This window comes from Lissotriton helveticus, chromosome 4_1, assembly GCF_964261635.1.
Source record: "Lissotriton helveticus chromosome 4_1, aLisHel1.1, whole genome shotgun sequence".
Lineage (NCBI taxonomy): Eukaryota > Metazoa > Chordata > Amphibia > Caudata > Salamandridae > Lissotriton > Lissotriton helveticus.
In genome coordinates this window covers 1925967830-1925980159 of record NC_136063.1, presented here as the reverse complement: position 1 = coordinate 1925980159, position 12330 = coordinate 1925967830, and the positions used below count along the sequence as shown (strand labels likewise).

At 46.1% G+C, this 12330-nt stretch overlaps 1 protein-coding gene and 1 long non-coding RNA gene across 6 annotated transcripts in view; one reads left to right on the top strand and one right to left on the bottom strand.

Annotated features, from left to right (window-relative positions):
* The window catches only part of ADGRG4 (adhesion G protein-coupled receptor G4), a 1842483-nt gene that overhangs the window by 1295563 nt on the left and 534590 nt on the right, over positions 1–12330 (bottom strand). For all 4 annotated transcript variants that reach the window (XM_078688599.1, XM_078688601.1, XM_078688598.1 and 1 more), the window contains exons 4-5: positions 9809–10306; positions 7946–8221 (exon numbers count right to left, since the gene is read on the bottom strand). In XM_078688599.1, coding sequence (XP_078544725.1) covers positions 7946–8221; positions 9809–10306 — 774 coding nt within the window. The remainder of the gene's footprint in view (positions 1–7945; positions 8222–9808; positions 10307–12330) is intronic.
* Positions 1–12330, top strand: part of LOC144829445 (uncharacterized) — a 280058-nt gene that overhangs the window by 194713 nt on the left and 73015 nt on the right. The window lies entirely within an intron of this gene.

Here is a 12330-nt window from a genome sequence, read left to right as displayed (position 1 = left end):
TGGTGAAACACATTGTATAGGTGAATGACACAATGTTTAAAATTAATGACTATACATTTTCCTCCATAGAATTCATATTTCCCAATTGACATGGAGGGCTAATGTTTTCGGTTGTTACAGGTTGTATCGTATTCAACCACCTTTACATTTTCCACTTTGGTGATGGTGGTGTTTCTTTTGGCTTTCACTACTATTAAGTGCAACTATTGAAAGAAGAGAGGCCCTGACGAATGCCATGGGATTATATACCCGGTAGGCAGAAACATTTTGGCCCGTTACAAGACAGATATTTGTTGACTGTCTCTCTTGCACTGTTCTAGGTTTTTAATTAGGAGGCGTGGTTCGGCCGTAGAATAAAGTAATTAGTAGGAGGACACTCCATCCTATTTTAATGTCACTATATTTTTCTGTTGCACTGTTATTCATTTGACCATCTAAGATCAGCCATCATTGACGGTTTGTTTGTGTTGGTGGTCCAAATCTTTTACCAGCAACAAATGGTGTGGCGCTTGATGTCCCAATGATCAGGGGACTAGCCTGACTTACACCTGGGTCTGGCCAGATGATAGGACTGATCATTAAGTCAATTTGATGGTAACCCATTGCTATACGTTTTGGATTTGTCAACCATGTGTGATTGATCTGAATGGTGTTGGTTTTTCCTATACATATTTTATTCACCTTCTATTGAAATATGCTGTCTTTATGTGATTCATACACTCCGAGATTTTGATAACTCGGATAGACAGTGCAGCCACATAATTAAGTTGGCAGACCCTCTGTGTTTTTGTGTCATACAGCAATGTCCTCCTAGCATTGTCTAGCTGATGAATTTGCATTAGTTAAAATATGGCTGCTTGGGTCCTACCCATTCTCGCCTGCGTTTTTCTGTTTGTGGTATTGATCTTGCTATCCATCATACAATTGAATTCTCCCATAACTATCAGATCCCCAGTCCACCCCAATAATTTGAAGTTTAAGTAATAAAACATGTCAGGACTATCAATATTAGGACCATACACCACAAAGATCATACTTTTTTATCCCTGTATCCGTAGCTGAACTATCACCCATCTTCCTTAAGAGTCGACTAACGTATGAAATTCAGTAACAGCTAAGTTTTTAGATTTCAATATGGCGACTCACCGAATTGAAACTGTCTGAGAAGTGCATATTAAAACATTGAATCCCAGTTGATTCAGCATGGATCTATCCTTTTAGGCCAGATGAGTCCCAGTTCAGCTGGGTATCTGTGGCTTAAATTCCTTAAATTCTTCTCGGATTAATTACCTCTTCCTACCTTGATTTAGTCCTGCAAGATTCCAACACATATACTTCATATCAAACATTACATAATCTTAACTGAGTTATCTTCCCCTTTGTTCTCCTGCCAAATTCTGTCTATGTGTATATTTCCATGAGTTAACTGGCTACTTAATCCCCACCACCCCACCTGCCCCCACCCAAGAATGTTGATAGAGTAACAGCGTGCTACTCTCCAATCACACCAACCCCCAACCCAACCCAGGTCCCGCTCACCCCAATTGCCTAGAAAAAGGAATTATCCCCTTACCCTGCTGTCGCTGACTGACAGCCTATGGAGAGTGGCATCCCTACGTCCCCTGCTTTGACAGCCCCACCCGACCCAACCGAACAGTGTGCAGACCAAAAACAAAAAACAGGAAACCAGAAACCCCCCTCTACTCTCCTTATATATTATCCGTTTTTAAGTAGTGTCAGATTGCCATCTACAGAGAGCTCGTTTAGCATCAGTCTCTGTAATGCAAGCAACCGTCTTTAAGTGTTTTCAGCCGAGTTGGCTCCTGCAAAAAAACTTGTGTACAGACTGCTTTGAGAGGGTCAATTAGATGACGGAGTTTGTATCATTTATCCATTGTAGCCTTGAACAGGTCTGGTCTTACAAATATAGAGATAGAGTCCAATTTTACAGGATTAGTAGGACAGGCTTTAGCATAGTTTGCTTGTCAGGGCAGAAAGTTGCACATAAACACAAGTATTGTTCGGGGGGGTGATGGCCTGACTTGGTTCCCTTGTGCTATAAAGGATGGTAATCGATGTGTCCACTGAACCTGAGAGCCCTTATCCCAGTCTGCAGGATCCGGAAATACCTGCTGAAATAGACTGACCATATAAGCCCTGGGATCCAAGCCTTCACTCCTTTCGGGTATACCAAAGACCCTCTGATTATTTCAGCATTATCGAGTCTCGAGGTCCCAAATTTTTGCCTGCAGAAGCATCATCTGAGTCTCATGTGCTTTGGTCGATCTCACAACCGAGGTGTTGACTTCTTCTGCGGCTACGATCCCCTGTCGCAGGTCCAAGTTGTCTGAGGAAAGGAGGCAACTTTAGTAGTAACATCTGCTAGTCCCGGTGTAATCTCCTGGCTATCAGCTTCTGCTTACACATAATAAGCCCATATAAGCCTCTGTTCTTTGAGTGATCAAACACCTGGAGTATTATGGACAGAGAAGGCTCCTCGAGTTCTGTAGATTTCAACCTTCCAGCTGCTAACCCCTTCAGAGGGTCAGGTTGATCCGTTGGTGACGGTGGGTGGCCAAGCGGATCCGGAATCACTTCTGAATTGTCTGGTTGGTCCGGGCTATAAATTAAAATGTTCTGGATAGCATGGCCAGGTTTAAAAGCCCCCTCCCTACCCCACAGGAGAGTGCCCTGAGAGGTCTGCTTTCGAGAAATAATAGCTTTAGCCTTTCCCTTAGATATCACCTATCTACATAAGGGAGTAGCAGTGCATCCTGCCATTGAACGAGTCGAGACAGGGTTTTTAAACCACTCCTCTGAGTCGACAACAGGGGGTTTAGAACATCCTCATGCTTTCCCTCCTTTAGCTCCTCTGACTCCTTTAGTTCTTGATAGCTTATCCCCAGTGGGGTGCTGCCCTTATTGATGTTGGACCTTGAGAAATCCACTGATTCCATTGATTCCATATTCTTCTCGGTTAACCCCCATATATCACCAGGCAGAACACTCACTACAGAGCAAAGAGCTTCCAGAACTGCGGGTTGCCCCATTGTTGAGTCTACTTCAGGGGTAACTGAGGTTCCCAGTGCTCCTAAACTCTGTCACTCTGAAACAACCGAGGAGTCATCTTCCAGGTTAGGGTCCACATCATCAAGTAGTGTCACACCCCTATTGCCTCTACCCATTTGTTGATGTAAGGGTGATGAAGAGGGGGTACTGCAACCAGCCCATATAGAATTTGAACCGATCGCCATTTCAGATTCAGGATGTCCCAGATCCTGTTGGGCAGCATTAATGGAACTAGGACTAGCTGCCCCATCGACCCCCTGTGGATCAGACACAGAATCACCCTCTCTTGTAACAACGAGGGATTGGGATGCAGAGTTAGTCCCCCAAGCCCTTCTGCACCACAGCAAGCGGAGTATCTGCCATTCCAGAAACCGGGATGGAGTTTTCCGAGCCACAGGCCTGGATCAAGCCATGTGTTCTCCCAGAACGCAGCACCCATAGAAACAGCTTGCCTAACAGCAAGCCAGAGGGAGCCTTGGACACCTGTTCGGTCCAAAGGGGAATTTCCGGTTTCCTCATTGATTCAGCATCACCTGTAACACCCGGGATCCCCTGGCTCCATACTGCTAGTTTGTTAGTGCGGCCAAGTCCCTTCTAAGCAGCAGGACACTGTGGGGCCATGCTGGGACCTGCCAAGACCCAGCCGATGCCATAGCCAGGTACTGTGCGAGATGCCGCAGTGAACCACCGCGCCTCCCTACTCAACTTGAGATGACCGCTGACCTCAACAGAGCAACACCAGCACATCCATGCTTCAGGTATAATCGGCAATAGTCCTTTGGCCTAGTGCTGCTTTCGTCGTGTTTTAATCGATTTGAATTTTCTGTGTATCCTGTGGTCCTTGATGATAGTTTGGAGGTGGAGGGGCTGTAGAGTTGAGGAAAGCCACGGGAGGCACTCTCCTTGGTGGAGTCAATCCGCCATCTTCCCTTCTCCCCGCTATTTCAAGAATTCCATCTCTGTATGCGTAAAATAACTGTCCCAGCACACCTTAAATCTTAACGGGGACAAGACAGAGGTTCTCCGCTACTCCATGAATTCCATACCCTGCTTTCTCCCTGAATATTTTTGTCCTTTGCTGGCAGAATTCCCTTCCTCCAATTTTTAAGCAATCAGAGATTTTGCATCTAACTTTGATACTGATTTTTCCTTAATCTCGCAAGTCACCAGCTGAGGGTCTCTTGGTTTGCCCCTTTGAGGACCATGTGAAAGTTCCTCCCGCTTCTTCCTCTAATTTTGTCCTCTGGTGGTCTAAGAAACCTCAGATGGACTGTGGGAGTTCCTTAATCTTAGGATCTCTTGATTTCGTAATCAAGTATCTGTATCGAATTCAGACTGATGCAGCCCAGCTACGGTGGTAGCTCCCTCGCCAATCCTCAGCACCTTCTGCCTTGGATAGACTCCATTGACTTTCCTTTCCTAAAAGGGTCCTTTTAGTCAGAATTTCTATAGGAAAAGCATTTTGTTGCTTTGCTAACATCATTGGTGCTTGTTGACGAATCTTCACGAAAATTACTAAAAAATGTCATCCACCCAAGCACCTTCCTAGAAAATTTGGTGGTGATCCATCAAGTGGTGATGGTGCTATTTTTATACGGAAAATAAAAAAGAGTTTTAAAAATATAGCTGAACAGAATTATGCCAAATTTGTCATAACGCTAGATTTTTACCCAGAAAGCATGATTTTTGTGGTTTGATTTAAATCTGTTATATCATTTTTGAGGATTAATGTTCAAATACCAGTGATATTTAGAGCTGTAGAAATTCACTGAAAAACAAAGATTAAAGTGCACCTTTAACTAGGTCTTTTAAAAACCTTTTCTAAAAACAAAAACACAGAGATTTACCAGTTACATGTAAATGACCAAAATATAACCTACACCATTATGATGCACTGCTTATGACCTAACATATTACATCACGGATGACATCTCAAATGTATGGCAGTGCAAGTCATACTTAGGGCATTTTCATATAACTGGTGAATTTCAGTGTTTTATTTTGGTTTAACAAAGGTTTTTTCATTATTTGAAAATCTACATACAACTAAACTTTAAACGTAGTATTTTTCAGTGGATATTTAGGAAAGTGTTTGCCTCAGAGTAATTACATTGCCCAGTCTTAATGCATCCTGTGCACAACGGTGTTCAGACAGTGCCCCGTATTTTACACAGTTCTGTTCATCAGAACTGTGTAAAGTTTTTTTGATTTGCCAATAACTTTGGCGCTGTTTCATTAATCCTCACAGAATTTTTTTAACTGGCTCAATGTTCACTCTAGCTGCTGACTTGAACATTTTGGGGTGATCCATCAAGTGGGGCCAAGACAAAGAGGGGGGATCCCAAAACACCTTGTCCCCACATTTAATTACCATAGAGAACTTTAGACAAGGCTACAGCCCGAACTGCTGAACAGAATTACACCAGATTTGGCACAAAGGTAGCTGTTGGTCCAAAAAGCAACCTTTTTGAGAAATGATGTCAATCCGTTCAGTAGTTGCTGAGAAATGTAAAGGTTTTTAAGCTATACAGCTGGGACTGTGGAGGATCCACAAACCTACTCGAGATCTTGTGCTGAGATCTGATTAGCTGACAACACTTCAAACCAGGAAGTGTTGGCAGCCATTTCGTGACTCGGTTGAACCGAGTCACAGGAAAAAAAATTAGAAAAAAAAGGAGAGGAGGGTAGAAACACCCTGACCCTCTAGGCCTATTGGGGGGTCCCACAGGGACTCCCCCAAGATCCGCCATCCGCGACTCCTGACGAAAATGTAGAAAACAAATTGTAGTGCGGGCTCCTGCACTTTGCTTAGTTTCAGATCAGCCCCTGGTGGGCCAGGTCCCGGGGCCATGTCTATTATATGTCATAGGGGGTGCAAAGGTCCCCTCCTAGGAGCATTAAAGCCTCAGGAATCGCCACCTCCCAGGGACATATTGATTAATGCATGTGGGGCCGCCAACTCCCCAGGTCAAATGTTATATTGATGTGGGGGTCCCGTCTGGCCCCCCATCATTACAGGGACTGCCACCTTCCCAAAGCTGAATGAATTATTATTACGGGGAGCTCTGGCACTCCCATTGCAGACCAGGAACACCACCTCCCCTGGGCAAATGGTTATAATTAAAGTGATAGGCGGTGTAGCCCCCTGCAGCCCCAGGGACCATCCCCTCTATGGGGCTTAATGAAATATTAATACAGGGGTGCTCTGCCACCCCAGAACAAGGGACTGCAAGCTCCCTGGTGCACAAAGTTTTAATTAAAGTGGGGTGCCCTGAACCCAGCACAGCCCCGGGGATCACCCCCTCCCCAGGGCTGAGTTCTGTAATGGAGGGGGGGAGCACAGCTCCCCTCCTGGAGCCACAGATGGCCCTGGGAACTGCCACCCCCCAGGGCTGGCTCCCGTTACCTCCTGAGATGCCCACCCTTAGTAAGTTGCTGTGTGCTATGGCTAGGCAACAGTTTTACCCCTTCTGCCGAGTTATAGCACACTGTGCTTGCTTTCAGCAAGTGAGAGCACTAAAATGCTCTTGCTTACTGAAAGCGAGCACAATTGCTTTGACAGAGAGGGAGCTGCATGTTAGCAGCTCCCTCTGTGTCAAAGCAATGCTGGCTCCCACAGGACGTGGGGAGCCAGCAGGGACCGCGGGGGCTTTGAGTCTCCCCCGCAGTCCCCAACTCTATAATGTGTGAGCCTTGGGTGGGACCAGGGCACCCACACTAGAGGCCGAGCCCCAGAGATGGGGTTCCCGGGCCTTAATCGGCCCAGAAAAATGCCCCCTCCTCCTTTCAGATAAGGCCTAGCCCCGGGGCCGTGCGCCCTCCCCCCCCCATAATATTATTTTAAAAGTTCACTTTTTTTTTAAAGGTCTGGGAAGTCACTTTGGGCCTGTCTCCTTTTAGCACACCTCTGCAAACGCACCTTGTGGTGCACTTCTGGTGGGGGATGTAGTACCTAGGCTCCAAAGGGTCCTTGGGGCCAACATGCCCTCCTGTTACCTCTAGTAAGTCTCACAGAGGGTGATTGCAAAGAGGACTTTGGAGGCCATTCTCCCTTTCTCCACACTCTGCAAACACGCCTCCTGGTGCACTGCTAGTGGGGGTATGAAGTCCCACATGGCTCCAAAGGGTCCTTTTTTTGCCAACATGCCCTCATGTTACCTCCAGTAAGTCCCACAGACTGGGATTGCTGAGAGGACTTTGGAGGCCCATTGTGGAGTATGTGTTAGAGGTGCACTATGGAAATTCCACCTGTGGATAACTGGTTGTTGGAATTAGGGATAGGGCCGCCACATCTTCTTTGCCTTTGAAGAGGGAGTATCTCAGACCAAGCTCATCCTCTTCTGATAGTGGCTTTTTGCTGCTTGACCTGATCAACAGTGGAGAGACTTCTTAGGAAGACTCCACACTGACACCTTTCCTCTTGATTCAAAATGTCATCTTAGCAATAGACCAGGGATAGATTTAAGTGCTCTTCATTCATCAACCCTCGATGCAGAGAAATTTGGACTCCTGCTTCTTGATTGTCTGTATCCTCCTTCTCGAGTTAAAAGTTTTGCTCATGTTGTCTGAATTGGGTGCGCAGATTTGGCTTCATGCTGTTTCCTTTGTATTTTTATGCCCTTGTATTGAGGCATTTATGTTCAGTTATTTTTTGGCTAACCTTCCTTAATTGTTCTTTGGTTATTTTGTATCAAGGAGCGGTGTTTCTAAATTGACTGTGCACTAATGATTTTCTACCCTTCAAACTTTCATGCTGCTTAAAAGACACATCAGAGTGTGTCGCAAGAAAAGTTCCAGGATGACTAAACAACCCTTACAATATTAAATACCATGAATCACCCACACAAACTATATACACTTTCACAGTTTAAAGTACCTTCATGTGTTGCTGTAGACACAGTAGGCTTTATTGTTGAGGTTGCCTGAGTATGATGAGGATTCTCAAAATGCGTTGATGATGATGCTGCAAGGGTATTTGTTGAGACATGCGTTGTAGTCCTTCCAGCATTCGCTGTGCTGCCAACATGTTGGGATGCATATGCTTCTGAGGTAGTCCCATTTGTGGAACTTGTTCTATATACAGCAGAGGTGTCATGTGGTTGAAACACTGTTGTGACAGCAGACCCAGCTGTGCTCTCAACTGATCCGTTTGCTGAGGAATAAGTAAAATTATTTTCTTAATAAAAATAAATAAAACAGCAAAGCAACAAATGCAGAGGCAGATGAGATGTTAGTGTGGAATGAGTTTATCTGTAACAATTATATTTCATTAACACAAATCTAAGGTGTATTTTCAGATGTTGGCCCAGCCCTATAATGAATACGGGATTCTCTGGTACAGCAACACGCATGCATTAAGCCAGTTAAAAGATCAATAAAAATAAAGGGTCGGATCCTTCGAAGCAAACCTGCCACAATTTGTGTTCTCAGGGAAGTGTTGAAAGCATTTCCAACATTACTTTTCAGAAATTTCTTGAATAATAATGTGCTTGGACCGCTTGAAATATAATGTGCCTGGACAAGCATGCACCTTTCACATGAGACCATGGAGATGCCCCCTTTATCCAGGATTAAACTCCGATCTACTTCACAACATACAGTCAACATTCCCTGGCTGGAAACGAAAGCGTTAACCAAACTTCATTCTAATGCTCCGTGTACCTCCCTCTCTAACAAGAACACCCTAGGGTTACTAATGATCCTAGCTACTAGGCCACTGCACATCAATACACCATCTTACAGCTAATTTGTTTGACTGTATACAGACCTCCATGCATCTGACATACTACCTTAGCTGTCTCCAGTCTCACACCTGTTTACCAACTTCTTTTATTGTATTTCATTTATTTCCCCTATGTCCCTCATAACTACACCACCTTCAAACACAGAGACAAACCTGAAGAAGAAACAACGATTACTTTGCATCACATTTATCTTTTAAAAATCATTAGAAAATTATTCCACAGAAATATGACTGAAACAAGTGTAACTGCAACCTAAGACCAGTGTCTTTACAACTGGTCTTCCATCTCAGTATTTGCTGCCTTGATGAAGTATTAAAATTGGTGAATTTCATACATAGGATGTTGTCTAGGTCTGGGCAGGGTTCTGAGAGTCCACTGTGCGGAACTCAGCTAAGTGACCCAAGAAATCTGCCACGCTAAGTGGAATTCTGCAAGCAGCAGAGTGCGTTTGGTCATGCTGTTCACGTCGATTAATAACGCCGGGTGTTTGTTCCGCGCTGTAAAACCAGCCCGAACTGCACCATGCGCAGCACAAGATGGTGCTGCTTCTTTTTTTGCCACTCGAGTACATTTTCTACCTAAGCAGCAGCTTTCTCAACAGTAACTAAACGTTTTTCAACGTTGCGACCATACACAACCACCCGTGTTGAGAAAACTGACTGCCGGCCAGGAGGTGGATATTCCTCATTTGACATTGGCGAGCTCAAGCGAGGAAAAAACACTTCTCTGTTACAAATATATGCATAATGGAGTTTTGGCAACTTTGTGTGCTCCGCAGAAAATCCTGCAAATTGCGCAGAGGGAGCAGAGTACACTTCACAGGCCTACTGTAGTCTAGTTGAGGCGTGTTATATAGCAGTCATAATTTAGTTTGTGCAATTTTAGCTTCCAGTGTCTCTCTTGTTTACCCAGTAAGTACTGTCAGTTACTAAGATGGGCTGGACACAGTAATACGTATCCTCAGTCACACAACGTACTTGCACTGTCAGATTTACCTTCTAGTGTTGTTGCAGACACAACAGGGTTTGGTGTGGTGCTCGCCTGGCTAGGAGGAGAAGTTTCCTTAACATGTGTTGATGGTGTTGTCAGGATATTGTTTGGGTCATTTGATGTAAATTGAGATTCTTTCGGTGCAGTTTCTGATGAAAATGGCACGATTGGCTGTGATGATGGTTCAGTCTCACCATTTGGCTGCGTTGTTGAAGCAGGCGTTGGTGTCTGGATGTTTTGGGCTTTTGAGGTTAATTTGGAAGTTGTGTAAGTGTCTACAACTAGCTGTGTGGTTAATGAAGGCGTGGGTCCACTGGTAGACGTCAGAAAACTGGATGTGAAAGTGCCAGGCTTTTCAGCAGTCACAGTCACAGTAGTACCAACTGGTCGAGATGTATACACTTCCGCTGTAGTCCTACGTGCAGAAGGAGATACGTGTCCAGCTGTGGTGCGAAGAACTGTAGTGGCAGTGGGACCAGATGTGCTCTCAATTGCATCGTTAGCTGCGGAAACAAAAAGAAAATTCACTTTAAGTAAATTAGCAAAACAGGAAAACCAAGGACAGATGAAACATACACGTACTCCACGTCGATATCATTTGTAATGTAAAATGTCACTCTTAGAAGGCACTGATCCGTAGAAAATACCACAGTTTCTCAGTATGCAGAAATTCATTTTTCCGTGTATTTTCCAATGATCTCATACATAGTTATGCCCATTCTGTTATCTGATTTGGAACTTATCACTTTGTCAAACGGCTTTTAGTCTGCAAGTATTTCGACCCTTGTCAACATGCTAAATTTAGAAAAACATTAGTTCAACCACTGCAAATATGTGTGGTCTTAAAAACGAAATAAACGTGTTGTTTTTTTTCAAAGCTCATAGTAGTTGAGCCGTTTCCGTACAGATCTTTCTTGACTTTTGAATCCGTTGAGCAATTATAGCAAAAACCGCTTATTTGCTCACAAAATAAATCTAATGACACAGGGTGTGTTCGTCAATTTAACTTTCATTGGTTTATGTTATTCGATGAGTACCGATTCCAAACGTCAGAAACATAATCGGGTGTCAGTATGTGCCTCTTCAGTGGGACCGGTCCAAAGTTCGCCCGCTGCACAGGTGCAGAAAGTCGGACAAGGTGTTGTAGAACTGCAAGGGATGGTACATACACTTTTCTGTAATAGGAGCTACGTATATTCAAAGAAAATCCTCCTGAGCTACTGATATTATTAGTGTTGTAATAGTGAACACACCAGACAAGATTACAAAGTACCCTTGACCTGGTCACCCCACTCACCACACGGCCCCTGTGTGCCCTGATTTCTCCACTGCTGCTGCCGCGATTTCCGAGCCACTCCTGCTGCCGTAGGACCCTGTGCCTCCCCCTGCTCAGTGCGCCTCTCTCTCTGGGCCTCTGCTCTTGTTTTTTCTGCCTGCTACTTCTCCCTGTGCCTCTGCTCTCTAGGCTGCCTCCCTCGCCACTCTCCCAGGCTGTTTTTCCCGCATATGTCCCCCCCGCTCCCCTCCGCTGCTCCCCTGCGGCCTTGCCCCCTTCTTCTTCCCTCCTGATCCCGCTCCCCATTCGCCGCCCCGCCTCCCAGCTGCTCCTCCCTCCCACTTCACCATATATGGCGGGGTCCACGCGTACGCGCCGAAGGCACGCCAAAGGCAAGCCCGTCGCCGCCCGTCCACGCCTGGACCACGCCCAGCGCCAGACCCCTGGACCTCGCCGGAGCCAGCCCTCCGGACAGAAATACAACGTCGCCACCATCCACGCACTCAACACCGGCCGACAGCCAGCCTGCTACCAAGCCACCCCGAAACACACCAACGGAGCCTTCACCTGCCACGCCTGCAATTTCACCTGCACTCGGTCCTGCACCGCGCCAGCCAGAACAGCCGCCAACAGCAACAATCTCAAGTGCATCCTGCTCAACACCCGCTCCGTCCACAAACACGCCGCCGAACTCTGGGACCTCCTGGACAAAACAACGCCGAACGTCGCCTTCCTCGCGGAAACCTAGATGAACGTCACCTCAGCCCCCGACATCGCCATAGCCATCCCGGACGGCTTCAAAATCATCCGGAGGGACCGCGTCAACCAAACCGGAGAAGGCATAGCCGTTGCTCACAGAAACACCATCTGCATCACGACCAACACCAACGACACCCTCACCACCGCAGAGCACCTTCACTTCCAGATACACACCAACCCCAAGACCACCCTCAGAGGCACCCTCATCTACAGCCCCCTGGGACCACGCTCACACTTCAGCAAAGCCATCGCAGACTTCATCAGCCCGCTCGCCCTCGCCTCCTCCAACTACATCCTCCTAGGAGACCTCAACTTCCACCAGGAGAACGACAAGGACAGCAACACCACCTCCCTACTAGACAACCTCGCCAACCTCGGACTCAAGCAACTGGTCAACAACCCCACCCACTACGCCGGCCACACGCTCAACCCCGTTTTCTCCGCCAGCAACCACGTCTCCTTCAGCCACACCACCGAGGTTCACTGGACCGA